This window comes from Gracilinanus agilis, chromosome 1, assembly GCF_016433145.1.
Source record: "Gracilinanus agilis isolate LMUSP501 chromosome 1, AgileGrace, whole genome shotgun sequence".
Lineage (NCBI taxonomy): Eukaryota > Metazoa > Chordata > Mammalia > Didelphimorphia > Didelphidae > Gracilinanus > Gracilinanus agilis.
In genome coordinates, this window is record NC_058130.1 from 796,209,426 (window position 1) to 796,229,236 (window position 19,811).

Consider the following 19,811-nt stretch of genomic DNA (forward strand, 5'->3'; position numbering starts at 1 on the left):
TTGCCTGTCTGTCTCAGAAAGGGCTGAAGTTTCTAAAGGAACAGAGGGGAAGATGGGAGCCTGTCTGAGGATCTTGGCATCTCGTCTACCCCCTTCTCTGACTTATTGCCAATTGTCAGTTTCCTTCCATCTGATCTTCTTTCAAAGCTAAAGAGTGAAAGAATATTGAATTGTTAGTCACACATGCCTCTAAGAAGAGAATTCTATCATTACTGGCATGCCTGTAAGGCCCATAACTAGTGTTATAAGAGAAGAGAGTGATCTGGATACTACGACTATTAGGCTGGTTATTAGTAGTAGTAATCTGAGATGTTAATCTAAGGGAGCTTTGGTTTGGTTCCCTAATGGCTGGTGCAGGGACACCTGAGTCCTGCCACCCAGCTGGATGTTATACTAACTGCCCTTCTTTATAACAGTGCCCAGGCAGGATCCCTAAAGGTCAATGGATGAGTAACCCTTGCAGGTCCCACCTGGGGTTGATTGATTATTGGTATTGGGCTCTATCAGCCTTGGATAACGTTCATCTGACTGCGTTGCTCCCTCCCCAGAGTGGTGATGGAATAACTACTCTAGGAAGGTACTTAATAATTTTATCTATGTTGTTTAACAAGGGAAAGGAATGATCAGGAATGGGCTGGAGAATAGGTGACCCTATCACTAAATCTATGATAATAATCCCTTAGGACTGTAGGCTGTTCAGTAATGCTGGGCTTGTTCTTCACTTCCTCTGACTCAGCCTGGCCACAGCCAAACCAGAGTAAGCAAACTGTTTGGATGATTCAAATATTGATGATGGTTTCTCTCAGCTTCTTACTGCTAGTTGTTCTGCCAGTTCTATAGCCTTCAGGAAATAACTCCCTTTACCACCCTCTTCTTCCTCTCCTAACCACTTCCCGGATTCCCCCCCCCCCGGGATACCTAAATATCTAGAGATGGTTTAGGTGCCTAAATATCCAGGGGCAATTTAGAGAGAATCAGAGGATCCACGGTCTGACCCACAGGTCAATCAATGTTCAAGATCAAACATCCAAAGCAAGAGTTTAGGCAAGGCTCAGCCAAAGCCAAGCCAAGGTCCCAAAAGACAAGGGGTCCAAGGGGTCCCTGTCAGGGGCTGCCAGGGTATTTATATCCTTTCTGGCCAAATGCCTTTCCTCCTGTCCTCATGGCCTCTGGGAACATTCTGATGTCCAACTGTCTTCACCTGTCAATCAAGGTGAGACTCAGCTCCCAGAGTTTGATTATGACACTACTTAACAGAACCAAAAGGAAGCAGAAAAAGAGAAACGGTAGAAGGAAGATTTGGGAAATCAAGGAGACGCTCACAAAGGTGTAGGGTGGGCAGTGGTCCTGGACACACTTCAGTCTTCTGGGGTCCTGGTTGGAGTTCGCTGCCTTAGCTGAGAAAAGAAGGGCTGAGCTGTATAGATTTACTTTCTGAGATAAGCCAGGTCTATTTTGAGGAGTTGGGGCCATGGGAGAACATCCTGTGTTGGGTGAGGTTTAGGTCAGATACTGAGGAAAGGCTGAAGAGGACAGGGAAATGGTGCAGGAGCTGATATGGCTTTCTGCTCTCACTTCTGGGCTTGTTCTTACTAGATAACTGAATTTGAGATTTATTTTTTTAATTTCCTGGGATTTCATTCATCTCTTGGGGGAGGATACTGCATTCCTTACAGGTAATATTATAGCAGGAATTATAGGACTTCTGGGCTGATTTAAAAAGTTCCAACTCTATGATTCTTCAGTGGTGGCGGTTCAGTGTTTGTGCATTGTTGAATGGAAGAAAGAATGAGCAAATGAGTCCCTGATTTTGGCACAAAGAGCCAAACTAGGAATTCAAAGCAAAGGCATGAATATTTCAAGAACCACAAGAGGAAAGCAGTGCAGGCACAAAGGAAGCTATTATCAACACACTTAAAGAGAATTGGGTTCCTTAGGGTTGGCTGACCACTCTCCTTCCTTATGCAGAGCCTTTCTTACAGGTTTTGCTCATGAGGTGTCCCTCTCTGCCCTTTAGGTGGCTGTACAAGAATTACCAACAAGCCCTGACGCTCATGTTTGCTGTAGAGGAGATCAACAGGGACCCTCAGTTACTGCCCAACCTCACGCTGGGCTACCACCTCTACAACACCTACCACAGTGACGCCAGCACCTTGGAGAGCTCCCTGAGGTGGCTGTCTGGGCAGGGCCAGCTCATCCCCAACTACAGCTGCTGGGGGCGGGAGCAGCCTGTGGCGGTCCTTGGAGGAGGCACGTCAGCTCTGTCTGTCCAGATGGGCACCCTGCTCGAGCTCTACAGGTACTCGCAGGTGAGTGATGCTGAGGCTTCCTCAGAGTCCTGAGAGGCAGCATGGAGTCATGGGTAGCAAAGTGGCCTCTGAGGGATGAGGTCCAATTTCAAAACGCCATCCCTTCCTCAGTGGCTGGGGGAGCCTCGTGAGCCTTCTAACATCTCAGAATTTCAGGGAAGAGGTGAACCTGCTCTAGTTGGAGCTGTGCCTGGCCCAGAAACTCCTCCAAGGAGGGCATCGCTGCACATTAAAAATCCAACACGTGGCAGAGAGAGAACTGCCCTCCACTTTATTGTATCCCAAAGACAAAAGTGGGGGCACCCAACTTCCATCCTATGAAGGAATTCTAAAGGCTTGGCAGGCCTGCTTCTCAAGTATCTGGAGGAAGTCTGAGGATCAGGGCCAGGGAAGTCTCCCCTGGAAGGAGGAGAAAAGCTGGGACTAAACATCTTCAGGACCAGTTCATTGTTCCAAGTGCTGCATCATAGAACCTGTGTTTCATACTCTGGGGATACGGGGATATGTAGTCTGTGAATATCACTATTGGCTTTCTTTTTAAACTAATAAATTCTTTCAATAAAAGGAATAGTGAGCATTGTTGTGGAAAATGCAGGTTTAGGGGAGCAATAGGGAAAAATTTTCTTAAGCAAAGGGAAAGGAAGGGCTCCCAAATAAGACACACTGACAAAAAAGCTTGCTAATACACAAAAATATGTACTCTTTCATCACACTCTTAAATGGAACCATGACAACAGAAATATCTTAAATCATGGAAGTGATTCTTCTTCAAGTCTACTTTGGCTTTAACTTCCAAGATCAATCACTGTAGCTTGTTCTCAAGGCAATAGAGAATATCAGAAAGAGTGTAATTTAACCTTAACCCTCACTAAAAAAAAGGCATTTTAAATACTTCCTTCACTCAAGGAAAACTATTTAGTTAGAGGTAGAGGGAGATGCTAATGGAGCTTTTTAATTTTTAACCTGAGTGCCTAATGGAATTAAAGAGAGCTAGTAAAGTCAGTGTTGAATTTAAATGAAGTATAAGGAATTTGGAGAAGTATACAAATATCCCAGTGTAATTGAAATCCATTCAGTCATTATCCAGTGTAAAATGGACTACTCCACCCATTGAGAAAGCAAGAATATGATATAAATTATAGATTTGAAATCATGCAAAATATATTCCTATGTTAGTCATAATTTTAAAAAGTAAGAAAATAAAGAAAATTGTGCTTTGATTTGCATTCAGATTTCATCGGTCCCCTCTCTGGAGATGAATGGCATTTTTAAAATCACGAATTCTTTGGAATTGTATGGATAATTATATTCATCAAAGTGGCAAAATCTTTCACAGTTGATCAACATTACAACATTGCTCTTACTGTACACAACAATTTCTCCGGGTTTTTCTCTCTTTGCATCAGGTCACATAGATCTTGTTGGTTTTTGTGGTGCAGAGAGGGTGCATAACAGCTTTGCAGGTTCTGCTACAGAGTTCTTCTGTCAGTTAATAAGGGGTTTAGAATCTTGGGAAGTTCAGTTGGCCCTAGGAAACTCGTGGAGAAAATCAGGGTCCATCTGAGCTCCTTCTTTGGATTGAAATCTGGCCTATATTTTGCAGCTTTTCCTTTAAAAATTGCTAATTCCTTTGAATCTCCCAAGCCTTCCTTATTTCCCACCTCCATTTCCCTACCTGAATGTCTGAGAAGTTTTGAAAGGAGAGTAGATCTGAGGGTTAGTTTCAAACTCGATAGTTTAGTCAAATAGGGCTCACCCTTGTGTCCAGCTTTCCTACCCCTTTTGTTACAAACCCTCTCAGAGCTGAGCAGGCTGGTCCCTATTCAGTCTCAGGTTCCTGTCTCCCTTCCCCCACCTGAAGCTTTCTCTAGGCGGCTGTTAGGGTTACCTAATATCCTCTGTCCTTCCAATCAACCCTGAAAAAACAATAAACCCCATTTGTCTTTAATCAAAGACAAATTTTGGTTGGCTACTTCATTAGTTGATTAACAAGAGAGGGAGGAGGAGAGAGAGAATAACATTCTCTCTGGAGTTTGAGGGAAGCTGAAGGTCTCCATTTTGGAGGAAGTGAAACTTCAATACTTCCTCTAGTCCTTCCTGTGAAACTGACTAAAGCCTCAAGTCAGTTTCAAGCTGTTCTTGGCTGGCTCTAACCTGGCTCTGTAAAGTGTTCTTTTACTTGAAGGGCTCAGTCTGTTTCCTTTAGTGTTTGTCTCTAACCTGAGTATCCAGTCTGTGTTTCCTGCTGTTGTTGTCTGCCTTAGATTAACTCATCCTCTCCCTTACAACTCTTTATACCTCCGTGTTATATTCCCTAAACTCAGACATTCCCTTATTTCTCCTTCCACCTCAACTACCAACCTTGACCATTGTACCTTCCTCATCCATTTTATTGCCTTAGGGATTCACAAACCCTATCCACAGTGCCTATCCTCAATTCCAACCATACCTCTGCCTTAATTTCCCTACTACCTAGCCTATTCCCTTGATTACCTCCAGCCTTGGGTCCCTTGCTTTGCCTTATTCCCTATTCCAACCAGCTACTACCTACAGCCTAATCCCCTTATTACATCCTAAAATTCCCTTATTACATTTTTTGGCTGAAACCATCCCCTTGTTATGCCTTAGAGCACAATAGTACTCCAACACAATCATTTCCAAAACTTGTATACCTATTTCCCAAATGATGAGGATCCCCTTAATTTTCAAATCTTTACCACCACAAACAGAGCTTCTATAAATAATTTTGCACATGTATCCCTTTCCTCTTCATCTGTTTGAGGTGTAGTCCTAGATGTTGATGACTCAAATGGTATTTTATGCATAGTTCTACAACCTTTTGGATACACTTTCAAATTTTTCTCCAGAAAAATTGAAACAGTTCAGTATTCCACTAATAATTCCTTAGTGTACCTATTTTTCTTCATCATAGCTAGACTTTTTAATTTATAATAACTGTCATGTGGAACCTCAGAGTTGTTTTAATTTGCATTTCTGTAATCAATAGTGATTTAGAATATTTTTTCATATGATTATAGTTTTTATTTCTTCTGACAATTTTCTGTTTATATCCTTCGACTATCAATTTGGAAATGGCTCTCATTTTTATAAAAATGATTCCGTTCTATGCTCTTGTATTTGAATAATAAGGCTTTTATATGAGAGACCTGCTGTGAATTTTTTATTTCATTGTCTATTATACCCTTTATTTTTTGCTTCATTTATTTATTTTATTTTTTAGATTTTTATTTTGAATATTTTCCCATAGTTACATGTTTCATGTTCTTTCCCTCTCCCCCAAACCCCCCTTAGCCGACGCACAATTCCACTGGGTTTTACATGTAACATTGATCAAGACCTAATTCCATATTATTGATAGTTGCCCTGGGGTGGTTGTTTAGAGTCTACATCCCCAATAATATCCCCATCAGCCCATGTGTTCAAGCAGTTGTTTTTCTTCTGTTTCTGCTCCCACAGTTCTTGCTCTGGATGAGGATAACATTCTTTCTCATAAGTCCCTCAACATTATTCTGGATCATTGCATTGCTGGCTAGCAGAGAAGTTCATTTCATTTGGTTATGCCACAGTGTATCCGTCTCTGTGTATAATGTTCTCCTGGTTCTCCTTTCTCTCTGCATCACTTCCTGGAGGTCGTTCCAATTCACGTGGAATTCCTCCAGTTTATTATTCCTTTGAGTACAGTAGTATTCCATCACCAGCAGATACCACAATTTGTTCAGCCATTCCCCAATCGAGGGACACCCCTTCATTTACCAATTTTTTGCCACTACAAAGAGTGCAGCTATAAATATTTTTGTACAAGTCTTTTACCTTATTATGTCTTTAGGATATAAATCCAGCAGTGGTATGGCTGGATCAAAGGGCAGGCAACCTTTTATAGCCCTTTGGGCATAGTTCCAAATTGCCATCCAGAATGGCTGGATCATGGAATACCATATTTTATCTGAAGCTTTATTTTAAAGTTATTCAGAGAGGATTATTGAGAATTCAGGTAGGTTGCTGCCTCTAGTCAGCAATCTTGGCTCCTTGATCCATTACCTTTGAGTTATTTCTTCAACAAAAAAATAGAGAACAGATCATAGAAAAGCAAATTAAAATAGAGAAGAGCATTTCAATGAACAAGGCACACACACACACACACACACACATATATATATATATATACACATATACACAATGTGCAGCTACCTGGCAGAGTGGGCAGAGCACCAGGTCTGGAGGCAGGAAAAACTGAGTTTAAATCCAGCTTTAGACCATAGCTTTGTGATCCTGGAAAAGTCACTTAACACTAACCTAGAGAAGGAAATAGTGAACTTTCTAGTATCTTTGCCAAGAAAACCCCACATGGATAATGAAATTAGATACCCCTGAAATGACTGAAGAACAACAAAAACAAAATATACGCATCTATGTGTGTGTACCTATGTGTGTGTGTGTATATATATATATGCATATGCATATACATACACATAATATATATACATGTATCTTTGTCTATCTGAATGTCCAATTCACTTATCTGTTCTCTTAAGTTTCTTTAAGAAATGACACAGGTGTAAATTTTTCTTTTAAGGAAATTCATAAAATTAAATTATGTAATGAACAAAAAAAATCACTACATAATAATGTACTCGTTTATATATAATAAACATTTATTAAGTAAGTATTATGTGCTAGTCACTGCACTAAATGTTTAAAATAAAAAGAAAAGAAAAAATACTTCCTGTTAAGTACCTCACAGTCTACTTGGGAAGACAACAAATAAAAAAGAAGTTGAAAGATGAGGGAAAGATTCAATAGCCTGCAGGTATTATGAAAGCATGCATCTGGAGTGGGGAATTATCTGAGCATGTGTGAGTTTCCAAGTTGATTTCAATTTGCATTATGATGAATTCCTAGACATCATGAAGTCCAGGAAAATAGCCAAGCAGAAATTAATTCTTTCAAAGAGCTTTGGATAGAAATTTGAGTAATATTTATACTTCTTATTCATTTGTATATAAGGTTTTTATTCCCCCCTTTCTACTGCTATGGGATTGATTTTTGGAAACATGCCATGTCTAGCTGAGAAATACTTAAGTTCAATTTTTGTTTCCATTCAGTACCTAAGGAAGATATGTTCTATGTAACTCATAGAATTTTATTCAGGTTCTTCACTTTTTTCTTTTCTTTTCTTTTCTTTGGTGAGAATTCTATAAGTCTGAGAATTGTACATTTAAATATCCCTCCTGGCAATACAATTTTAAAAAAAATTTAAGTGAACAAACATTTTAATAAAAAATGTACTATTTGCTAGTTACTGTGCTTAGTGCTACTGGTAAAAAGAAAGTTTTAAAAAACAGTCTTTGCTTTCAAGAACCTCACAGTAAAATGAGTGGGGCATGCAAAACATCATAAACAAATTGAATGTGTAGAGGATAAATTGGAGATGATCTCAAAAGGAAGATAATTGCAATAATAATGGACAGGAGAAGCCATCTGGTAAAAGGTGAGATTTTACCAGGGATTTGAAGGAAATCAGGGAAGTCAAAAGATGAAAATAATTTAAATGAATATTCCTGAAATAAGAACAGTAACAGTTAATAATTATTAAGTAGAGTGTTTCTTAAATGATCTCTCCTTCACTAATTCAACAGTTGAGTTGTTTTTAAAATCAGACACTTAATATTTTCCTTTTGCAGTATTTTTATTTTCTATTATTTCTTGTTCTCCTGCAATCATTGGTTTTTGTTTCTTTAGTTAGCTTTTCATGTAGACTATTACTTGGATAAGGAATATGGTTTCCTATTCTAAACTCTTTATTTTTCTTACAATGTTTTCATTTTTCTTTTATTTAAAAAAATACTTCATTTATTTTAGGTATTTTTGTGGCCTGTAGGGAAAAAAAAATCTTTTTTTCCCTTTGAGTAAGTTTTGTGGATGTTAGAGAAATATTCTCTCTTTACTTTGCAGTCTCTCTACATCACCAATAAGTTTAATATTACCCTGTGTTTCCTTTTTTTAAAATATAAGCTTTTGCTTTCTGTCCTAGAATCAAAACCGGGTAATTGGCTCCGAAGCAGAAGAGTCGTAAGGGCTAAATATTGAGGATTAAGTGACTTGACCAGGGTTACACAGCTAGGAAGTGTCTGAGTCTACATTTGAACCCAGGACCTCCCATCTCTAGTCTTGGTTCTCAATCCACTGAACTACTTCTCTGCCTCCAGGGTTTTCTTTATTTTTCTCTCTAGCCATAGCATATGCAGTGGGCATTACAAGAAACAGTATCTTCTTCATGTTCTGCATTTAGAAAAGGTGGTCAAGCCATGCTTGACCTTAACGAATTCCCTGGAGTGTGCTTGTGCCAATGTTGACTTCCTAAGATTAGGCAACTCCATATTATTAGCTTTCCTCTAGTTAATACTCTGTCCTTCATAATTCAATTGTTATTATGATTAATTTGCATCTTAATCTCTCCAGTACAAACATGAAAATTAGGACTTTTTTTTACTTTTGGTTTTTTTGTGTCCTCAGGTACTAAGATTAAGTAGGTGCTTAATAAATACATTTTGTTTGGTCTTCTTCCCCAAAACTTTATAGATCACATATTCCAGCTTCCCAAGAAATAAAGTAATTGATCCATACTTATCGGACAATGTTATGGTTTGAGGAAGCAAAGACACAAACAGAACCAACTCTCCCCATGAGGTGTTTGCGATTTGATTGAAGCAGATAAAAGGAACCTAGGTAGGCATGTAAAAGGAGATACAAAATAGATTTGAGCATACATAACGGGAAAGTTGCAGTAATTCAGGCACTTTAAGAAAGACTTCCAGGAGAAGGCTGCATTGAGTTTAGCCTTGAAGGAAACAAATGAACCTAAAAGTCAAAATCAGAGTCAGAGGATTCTCCCTAAGGGGACACGGAGGGAAAAAAGCACGGCGACTGGAGCTGGAGTCGCGTGTGTGGGGAGGGGCACGAAGGTCAGTCTGCTTGAACTTTTCTGTACACGAAGGGACGAAGCTGAGAAGACATCCAAGTGGCCAACGGGGCTCCGTTTTGATCTTACAGTCAAGAGGGAGACGTGAATTTACTGAAGGGGGAGGATAACATTTTGGGAAATTGTCTTTGATGGCTTAAGGAAGGGTACGTGGGAGTGGGAGAATCAGTAGAGATGGACACTAGATGATTATAAGAGTGTGCGTGTGAGTGATGGAGGCCCAACTAGCATAGGGAGAAACAGCTTGCCAAGAGCTGCCGAGGAAGAACAAATCATCCCATTTGGCAACTGATTAGAGATCTCTGGCGGCTAAGATCAAGGAGTCAAGTATAGCACCAGTTCTGAGAGCTTGGGTAGGCTGAGATGGGCTGACGCCTGTGTCGCAAATAAGGAAGTTAAAAAAGGGATGCATTTGTGGTAGAAGATGGCTCATTCTGATCTGGACACTTTCACTCTAGGATGGGCAGCTCAAAGTCGGGAACACGTCTAGCAATCCTCCAGAACTCGTTCTGTCCTGAACATTCACACGTTCCCTTTGGCTCACTGATGGACATGGAAAAGTGGAAGTACACTTTCTCCCCTATGAATGACTCCCATTTCTCCCTTGACCCAAGTTCTTCAGTAACCTCTCCCTCCACCTTTGAGGGTTATCCAATTTATATCTTTCATTTCATTAAAATCTTTGTATCTGTTGATGACTGGGTCATATCATTCCTCTTCCTTCATCACTGATTTCATGACCTAGCTCTCCATTTGTCTATGCTCTCTAAGACCCTTCATCATAAAAAGGGACTTTTGTATACAGATTCACTTTTTTTCAAACATTTTCACCATTTAGTTCCTTAGCCTACTCGCTTCCCATGAGCTGCTCCACTCACACCCAAAGATGATCATGCCATCATCCACGAATGTACCACCTCCTTCAAAAATTCTGAAATCCACTCATTTAACTACAATCTATTATTATTTCCATCTCTCTGGGCCTTTCCTTACCAAAACCTACTCTTCCTCCATGATATGCCCTCCAACCCTTTGACCCTTCTGTTCTCTTAGAGGCCGTGACTCTTATAGCAACAACTATCTTCTCTTTTCTCCATCTTCATTCTTTAGTGAACCAGTTTCACTCTATGCTATCTGTTCTCTTGAGTCTTTAGCATCTTTATCATATTGCTGATCATGCATTGCCAAATTTAGCCCTTGTGTCACTCTCCTACATGTATGCTGCTGAATGAAGATGAGGAAAACCAAACAACCTTTTAGTGGGCCCAGTGCAACTTCATGGTAAAAACCTCCACTGTTCCCTCACTACTGCTGTGCAACCCTTTTATACCTCACTTTTCACTTCATTGTCCACAACTATTCTTTCACTTCATTGTCCACAACTATTCTTCTAGAACTTTTCACCTCTTCTCAAACTTCTCATGGTTCCCATTCAACTCCCCTCATAGGTGAAAACTTTGTCTCATATTTTACAAAAACATATATAAGCTGTTCACCATGAACTCCCTTTTCTCCTCTTCATTTCACACCGCCACTGATGTGCCTCCTGCCAAGATCTCCTCCACTGCTGTCTTTCACTGAAAGGGGACTCTACCCTGTAGCAAGGCAAACGTCTCTGCCTGCACTAGTGCGTTCCCTCCCTTCTATGACAGATTGCTCTTCCTGTCATCCCAGTCCCTCACATCTTTCAGGCTCTTCTTGCATACTGGCTCCATGCCTATTTGCCTATAAACATGCTTCTGCTTCTCTCATTCTCAAAAGGCCCTTGTTTGATTCTTCCATATCAACTATTTTCCTATATCTATCTTGCTCTTTGTAGCTAAAATCCTTGAGAGGCCTGTCCATAGTAGGTGACTTTATTTCTTCCTTCTCTCACTCTCTTAACTTTCTATAATCTGGCTTCAGAATTCATCATTCACCTGAAGTTTCTTCTTCAAAGTTATCTGTGCTTTCTTTGTTGTCAAATTGAATGGCCATTTCTCTGTCTTTATTCTTCTTGATCTCTCTACAGTCTTTGACACTGTTGATCACTGTCTTTTCCTTTTTACTTTAATCCAGCTTTTTTAGACATCACTGTCTTGGGTCTCCTCTGAGACCACCCTTTCTCATTCTCCTTTGTTGGATCATCATACAGGTTATACTCTCTAATGACTGACTAAATGCAGAGCTCTGCCCTAGGTCTCTTCTTTTTCCTCAACATTACTTCATTTTGTGATTGTCATTATCCCCCCCCCGTGATTTAATTATCATCTCTACGTTGATGATTCTGAACTAAACTTTATGCTGACCTCTAGGCTTGCATCTCCTGCTAACATTCAGGGATCTTGGCCTGGATGTCAAGAGACATCAACTTTTAAAACCCTGAACTGACTAGATTTCCCACAATTATTTCCTTTCATCTAAACTTCTCTCTTACTAGGTCCAAGATGCCATCATTTCCCCAATATCCTTCTCTTGAAGTAGAGGCTATTTATCCCTTTTTGTATCCCCAGTACTTAAACATGCCATTTAACAAATACTATATATTTTTATGAATGCTTATTGGCTGATAGATCTACCGCATTCATATTATAATAACCCAAGCATTTCCTGATCATTGCTGGAATGTGGAGTTACCTTTTTTTTATTTTTAGTCAAACCTTTCCCTGCTCTACATTGATCATTATGATTAAGTTCATATTTAATTTTTTGAATAAATCTGCTTCCCTTTAGCTTCCACCCTTTTATTTATAGTTCTGTCATCTAAAATTGTGCAGTACTTCCGTATCAACATATCCTTTCTCACTCTTGTTTTCTTTTCTCTAGACTAGAGATTCTCAGGTCATGAACAGTTTATTTTAGTAAAGGTATTTAAGGCTGTTCAATACCTTTGTTGTTCTCCTCTGAACACGTTTTATTTTGTTAGTGTCTCTTTACAAAATGTGTTGTCTAGAACTGAAACTTATACTGAGGGTACAAAGTTTAGATTTATTTTGTTTTGTTTGGAGGGATATATTAGGGATTTAATTATAAGGAATTCCCAGCGAGGAGAAAACTACAATGCAGAAATGAGAGTAACCCTAAAAGTCCTAACAAGGTGCTTGGATCACTTAGAGTTTAAGTGGCTTACCTAAAGTAAAACAGTTATGTTTCTGAAGTGGGACATTATCCCAGGTTGTCTAAATCTAAGGACAGCACTCTATCCATTATACCTGGGTGGCTCTCCGATGCACAAACCAATAAAACTCAAATCCAATTTTCTGGAGAACTTGAGAAATTGAATTAAAACATATTTTAAACCTTTATTTTTAAATATTCTGGTCAAATAAAAATTCTAAGGATCATTCTACATAAATTGGCAATTGCCTAATTTATTAAGCTTTAATTGATTTTTTTAAACATTTATTAATATTCATTTTTAACATGGTTACATGCTTCATGCCCCTACTTTCCCCTTCATCCCCCGCTCTCCCCCCACCTATGGCCGATGCATAAATTTCCACTGGTTGTAACATGTGTCCTTGATCAAGACCTATTTCCAAATTGTTGATAGTTGCATTGGTGTGGTAGTTTCGAGTCCACATCCCCAATCATGTCTTCCTCAGCTTTAATTGGTTTTTTAAAACATTTTTTTCTTCCCAAACTTGAATGTTTTCCATTTAAAATTTCTTTTTACTGATATTTGCTAGTCATTCTAGTTTGGGAAAAATATTTTTGTCATGGTTCTTCCCTTTATTTTTGTCTTCATAAAAGCCATGAATATACATACTGAAATGAAAAGATCAATGAAGGAGCTACATGGCACCTTTAGATATTTTCCAGACTTCTATTCATGAAACCTCAATTTGAAATTAAGTATAATTTTTCACCCTTTCACCTAAGGGTCCTCACATCGATCCATATTATTTTATCATTCCCCACAACATGCTGCAGAAATGTTTATAAACTATTTGCTGAAATCAAGACAAACTACATATTTTACATTTCACCAATCTGTCAGTCAGGTAACACTATTTTTTAAAAAGAAGAGACATTGTTTAAATCTCATTTGTTGCTAGCAAATGCTTGCTATTTCTCAGGGGTCACGACGTTCTGTTTAAAGTGAGCATGAACCATCTGGGTACCAGTTCAGATGATTATATAGGATGGTGCCTTTTGTTGTCATCGTTCAGTTGTTTCAGTTCTTTCTAGCTCTCTGCCACCTCATTGGCAGTTTTCTTGGTAAAGATACCAGAGCGCTTTGCTACCTCTTTCTTCATCTCCTTTTACATCTGAGAAATGGAGGGCAACAGGCTTAGGGTGGCTCGTCTAGCATCACAGAGTGAGAGCCTGAGACCAGATCTGAATTCAGGAAGATGAAGCCTCCTGACTCCACATTGGGCTCTCCATCCACTGCACCAGTGATTCCCCAAGTGGGCGCCACCGCCCCCTGGTGGGTGCTGCAGCTATCCAAGGAGGCAGTGATGGCCACGGGTGCATTTATCTTTCCTATTAATTGCTATTAAAATTTTAAAAAAATTAATTTCCAAGGAGCTAAACAATATTTTTCTGGAAAGGGGGCGGGAGGCCAAAAAAGTTTGAGAACCATTGAGCTAGATGTTCTACACTTCAGGTGTGACTCAACATAGCATCTAGTTGTTACAGGTTAGGTTCTAGTTTTCTACTTGGAATTTACAGGGTTCAAAATGTAGTGCTCTCTGTGTGAAAATTTGGGGAAAAAAGTTATGATAGTGAGTCCTCTAATGACGATAATCACATTTACCAAACTCAGAAAAAAGCCAACACAATAGAAAGTGCTTGTTTTAGTGGAATGCCACAGTAAACTGACTATGAGATGTTTTTGTTGGTGGTCCTTCAACACTGGAGAGGACTAATAACATGACGAGGTGATGACTTGGGTGTGAACTGGACTTAAACGAGAGTTAAATGGAAGGTAACTTTTTTTTTTTGTTTTTTGTTTTTTTAAACCCTTGTACTTCGGTGTATTGTCTCATAGGTGGAAGAGTGGTAAGGGTGGGCAATGGGGGTCAAGTGACTTGCCCAGGGTCACCCAGCTGGGAAGTGGCTGAGGCTGGGTTTGAACCTAGGACCTCCTGTCTCTAGGCCTGACTCTCACTCCACTGAGCTACCCAAATGCCCCTGTAACTTTTTGACTAAATATGAAATCATTGTCCATTTATCCAGGGTTTTTTAAGTACTTGGCTTCATATTTGGGGTTCAAGTACATAAGCTCTGAATATGATCAGGTAAGTTAATATCTGAAACATCACAATCACAGAACTTGTGAATATTCCCTGTCTCTAAATTAAGTTACTTCTAAGTGTCTGAATGTGGCATATCCTAATTTCAATGACAAAATCACCGGACCATCAGACTAACAGGACATGTAAAGATGGCAAACAAATATGCATCCTAATTATAACATTGGCCTCATCAAAACACACACACATTATCTAGTTTTGTTTTGTTTTCCATAAAAGCAAACAGAATTCCCATTATAAATACAATTTAAAATTTTTAACCTGACAATCAATCCTGCTTTAAAAACTAATACAAGCAATATACCCTGGTGTCTTTAAGGAGAGTGAAGACACATTCAAGGAAGCAAAAATAACAGAAGAATTAGAAAAATTTCCATTAAATAACAACTGTTTTAGATGTCCCAAAATGAAGGATAAACTTGGAGATTTGGGGAAATAATATTTTTCTTTAACAATGAACGTATCCTTAAATCTACAAGTTTTCTCTAAACAAAAATAGGATGATAATGAGCTTGCAGTTTTCGACAATTCACTTATAAAATCCTGTTGTAATAAAAGGCATGTTTAAGACAATAAGGCAATAAAGTGGGCCTTAAGATCCACATGATTTCTTCTCATTAAGTTTAGATAGTTTATTTAGAAAAAATATTATTTCAGTCACATTTGCCCCAAGCCACCTGTTAGGAAAGTTTGAGGAGAAATTGTCCAGTTTTATATTTATATCGATCCCTAACTTGAGTTCTTTTTGGTTGATGGAAAAATCTCATTTCTCAAGTTTAATAATGTAGGACTCCCTGTGAATTAATTGTGGGGTGGAAAAGAAAATTTTAACTCAGTATGATTAAGTACTCTTGACTCTCTTTGGCTGCTGTACTAAGGAACCAAAGTCATAGATGAAAAGCTTTGGATGGATTACCTTAGCCAATAGGAATTCTGGCAGCTGGATCACTGGCAGATGAAGACTGGACTAAGTGAAATTGATTTTCTCCAAGTAAATCCTCTACCTGGATGCCAAAAAATTTCTCCACGAAATCCTGACTTTCCAGGGAAAATCTCCTAGAGCAAAATCCCTCCTTCAAAAATTGTAGGCAGAGAGGCAAAACCCACTACCAGCTCAGATGAAATCCAATAAGGAAGGGAAGTCCAGCTATTTTCAGTTTTAGACTCCCACGATTCCTTTCTTACCCAGAATCCTTTCCTAGGGTTTATCTCAAAATTCCCTTTTTTCAGCTAATCCTAGAAAACCAGATAATCCCCAACTATATTCCTACAGTTTCATACTTAATCTAATGTCTTTGATTAATTCAGATAAAGTCTCACCTTGTTAAAGCTTCAAATCTAAAGTAGAATGGATTAGTTTCAAACCCAGATTTATACATTCATCGAGTTCATGTTCACATATCTCAGGATTTCCCATATTTCTTTCACATCCAGATCATTTATGGGCCATTCAATCCCATCCTGAGTGACAAGACTCAGTTTCCTTCTCTATACCAGATGGCTCTGAAGGACTCTTCCCTCCACAAAGGGATGGTCAGACTGATGACTCATTTTCAGTGGACGTGGGTGGCTCTGGTGACAGTAGATGATCTGAGAGGGGAGGAATTTCTGAAAGAACTGACATTGGAGATGGCAAGTCATGGCATCTGTGTGTCCTTCACAGAGAAGATCCCTGTCAGTGAGAGAAGACACGCAGAATCCCAGGAGCCATTCATGCCCAGGATCCTAGCATCAACCACCAAAGTGATTTTCATTCATGGTGACACTGACTCGTTGATGATCTTGAGATATTCACAAGTTACTTATTTCCGAAGTTGGAAAGTGTGGGTCACCGCCTTTTATTGGGACATCACCATGAGGCCTCGACTTATTGATGGCTATACTTTCCACGGGGCCCTCACATTTTCACACCTAACAAGTGATGTTCCTGGTTTTAAGGCTTTTCTCAGGACGGTGAACCCTGCGAAATACTCAAATGATATTGTGCTCAGAGAATTCTGGCACTCAGCCTTTGGATGTACAGATGAACCGAAAAAGCTGAGACAAGAGAAATGTTCATTAAATGCTTCACTGGAGACTCTGCCTTTGCTTTTCTTTGACATGGCCATGTCTGACTTGAGCTACACCCTCTACAACAGTGTATACGCTGTGGCCTGGGCCCTCCATGTGATGTCCTTGATGAAATCAGGAAAAAGGCCCATTGTAGAAGGAGAAACCTGGGGGCCTCATCCATGGCAGGTGGATTCCTTTACAATTACCTCTTTACATGACCAGGCAATGGCAGCCTGACCAGGGAGTGTTTGGCTGGAGTTCTCCCAAAATTTATTTGAGTTGAGACTCAATCAACAAATATTTAAGTGCCTGCTAAGTGTCAGGCACTCTTTTAAGGGCTGGGAATACAAAAAATGTAAAAAAGTCTCTGATCTCAAGTGAAGGAGATTATCAGGGAAACTACATTTTTCTAAAAGGTACCATAGATAATGGGCAGCTGAGTGGCTCAGTGGATTGAGAGCCAGGCCTAGAGACTGGAGGTCCTAGGTTCAAGTCCGGCCTCAGACACTTTCAGCTGTGTGACCTTGGGCAAGTCACTTGACTCCTACCGCCCACCCTTACCACTCCTGGGTCAAGGACGAGTCCCTAGCCTGGAGGAAAAAAGGAGGAGGGTTGGGCGTGGGGCTAGCAACCCCACCCTGTAAAAACTACATCTGCTAAAGAAACTGCAACCTAAAGTAGGGGCAGCTGGGTAGCTCAGTGGATTGAGAGCCAGGCCTAGAGACGAAAGGTCCTAGGTTCAAGTCCGGGCTCAGACACTTCCCAGCCTAGGTTCAAGTCCGGGCTCAGACACTTCCCAGCTGGGTGACCCTGAGCGACTGCGTCCCATTGCCTACTGGTTGTGGCCCTATGCTCCTAGAATGGAGTCCCAGGATAAAAAAAAAAAAAAATAGATAATAACATATTTTTTAAATTACAGCAAATTTCTCTAAAAAAGGTCTTATTTCTCAAATAGATAAGGATCTGTATTGAATCTATTTTAAAAATTAGTCATTCCTTAATAGAGCAGCCAGTTTTTGGAAAAAAAAAATCAAAACTATTTATAATCATATAAAAAATGCTCTGAATCACTATCAATTAGAAAAATTCAAATTAAAATAACCCTGAGAAATGTGGTGAAAATGTATCACTCCAGTATAAAAACTCCAAGCTAAATAGGTTTATTGAGAGGAGGCCAAACTCCCAATAGAGCTGCACCCTGGTCAAGATCAAGTCCAGAGACCCCAAGTCTCAGAAGATGGCCAAGATACCAAGAAAGCTGATGATGAGGTGACAGAAAAAGACAATCAAAATTAAAATCAAATGGATGCAAAATCCTTCATATGGGCAGTGCTTAATTTATGGCACGTGCTGATTAAACTAGTAAGTGTAAAAAAGATCAATATGGGTATAACTTAAGTCTATTATTATTGCTGACCTTTCTAAGGCCTTTGCAGTGCTCAGTCAGGGTCTTGGTGTTTTAACTGACAATTACGGTGTGATATTAGGAGTCAGCAGCTCCGTCAGCTGATATGTGCCCACCAGAGGAGCCCTGGGCCTCCTGTTGGACTGTCTTGTTACACAAACAAGGCCATTCGTCCTCTTTCTGTCTGACCATCTTGTTACCTGCCCAGGAGGGCTGTGGGAGGATGGATGGCATCTCCTGGGCCTACAGGCTCAAGGTCAGGATGCAAACAAGAGCTGATGGCACCCCAAAGTGTCATTTTCTTAGCTAGTGTTTATCATTTTTGTAAAGCAAACTAGATGGTTTGACCACGAACTCAGAACGAACGACTGTGTTAGGAAAATAATCATCAAGGCTAATAGTATTACAGTCATAAAGGGGGGAGGGCTCTCAGCCTCACAGGGACCACCACACACCTGTAAGAAATGATCAGTGAGGTGATAAAGGAAAAGGGGAGCACTGTTGGAGAGCGGGCAGCTGCGCCCACTTTCTGGAGAATGTGAACCCAAAGGCCTCTGATACTGTGCATACTATCTGATACAGTCAAATCACTCCTAGGTCTAATTCCCAATTTGATGAAAGAAAAAGGGAAAGGGCATTTATGCAAAAAAAAAAAAAAAAAAAAACCGCTCCTTTTTGGTAGCAAACAATCATAAACTGAATGAATGCTCATCCACTGGGGAATTACTGGGTTTTGCCCTTTTTGCTGGAAGAGGATGAACGCGGCATCCCAGTACCGCGTTCCTGACTGGCGGATGGGCTCAGTCGCAGTTCGGGGGGCTCTGCCAAGGGCTGGTAAAACAGTGCGTGAGAACGCCGGTGATGACGCCGGCTCTGAATGGGCCTCTCCTGCTCTCTCGGGGCTGCTTCCATCCTGCTTCGCGCCTTCCTGGAGGCGGCCCTTCCACGCTATCCCACCGGAGCGGCGTGCTCGGGGCACACGGGGGATAGCAGAGTTCTCCGGAGCCACAGGAGAGGCGGCGCGTCTGTTCGGCGCGTCTGTTCGGCGCGTCTATCTGGAGCGTTTATCCGGGGCATCTATCCGGCGTCAGTCCAGGGCGTCTGTCCGGGCATCTATCCGGTTATATCCGGCTCTATCCAGTCATATCCAGGAAATGGCCTTCTAAGGAAACGCGGGTCTGGCGTCCAAAGGGCCATGCTGCGAAGAGCAGAGTGTGAGCGCCCGGCGGCGCCGCCGGGGCAACCGCTGCGCACCCAACAGCTTCTCTTAGCGGCGAATCTCCGTCACTTCCTCAGATGTTCTTCTGCTTCCGGAAGTCAAGATGGAACAGGAAGGAAAGAGCGTTCTGGGCCCGCCTGAAGCCCCTTCCGGTGCATTCTGGGGCGAGAGCGCCCACCCAAGACAGCGTGAAGCGGGGCTTCGTGCCGATACAACGGAAAACATGGCAGGGAAGGCCTGTGTCACTGGGGCAAGAGAGAGCAGCCCCGGGCGGCATCCTGAAAAGCAGACCGTGGGCGAAGTGAAGCCAGCTCCATCCGGCGCAGGCCACAACAGAGCATAAATGGCTGTGAGCTTCCCCGCGGCAGCCCACTCAGACCACCCTCAGGACACACCTGCACCACGCAGAGGCAGCCCGCCTTTCCATAGCATGGAGCATCGGGCAGTCACAACAGAAGGCCTTGAAAGTACCCCTTTGAAAGCACGACTAGACCAACTTTAGTCTATAGGCAAGATCACGAAGCAGACGGTAGAAACATAAATGACAGACGATCAAACTCAGAAGAGGACAAGGCCAAAAAAACTA

At 40.8% G+C, this 19,811-nt stretch overlaps 1 protein-coding gene across 1 annotated transcript in view; it reads left to right on the plus strand.

Annotated features, from left to right (window-relative positions):
- Window positions 1–19,811, plus strand: part of LOC123232500 (vomeronasal type-2 receptor 26-like) — a 37,855-nt gene that overhangs the window by 88 nt on the left and 17,956 nt on the right. Inside the window, exons 2-3 of the mRNA XM_044658950.1 lie at window positions 2,018–2,309; window positions 15,984–16,787. Coding sequence (XP_044514885.1) covers window positions 2,018–2,309; window positions 15,984–16,787 — 1,096 coding nt within the window. The remainder of the gene's footprint in view (window positions 1–2,017; window positions 2,310–15,983; window positions 16,788–19,811) is intronic.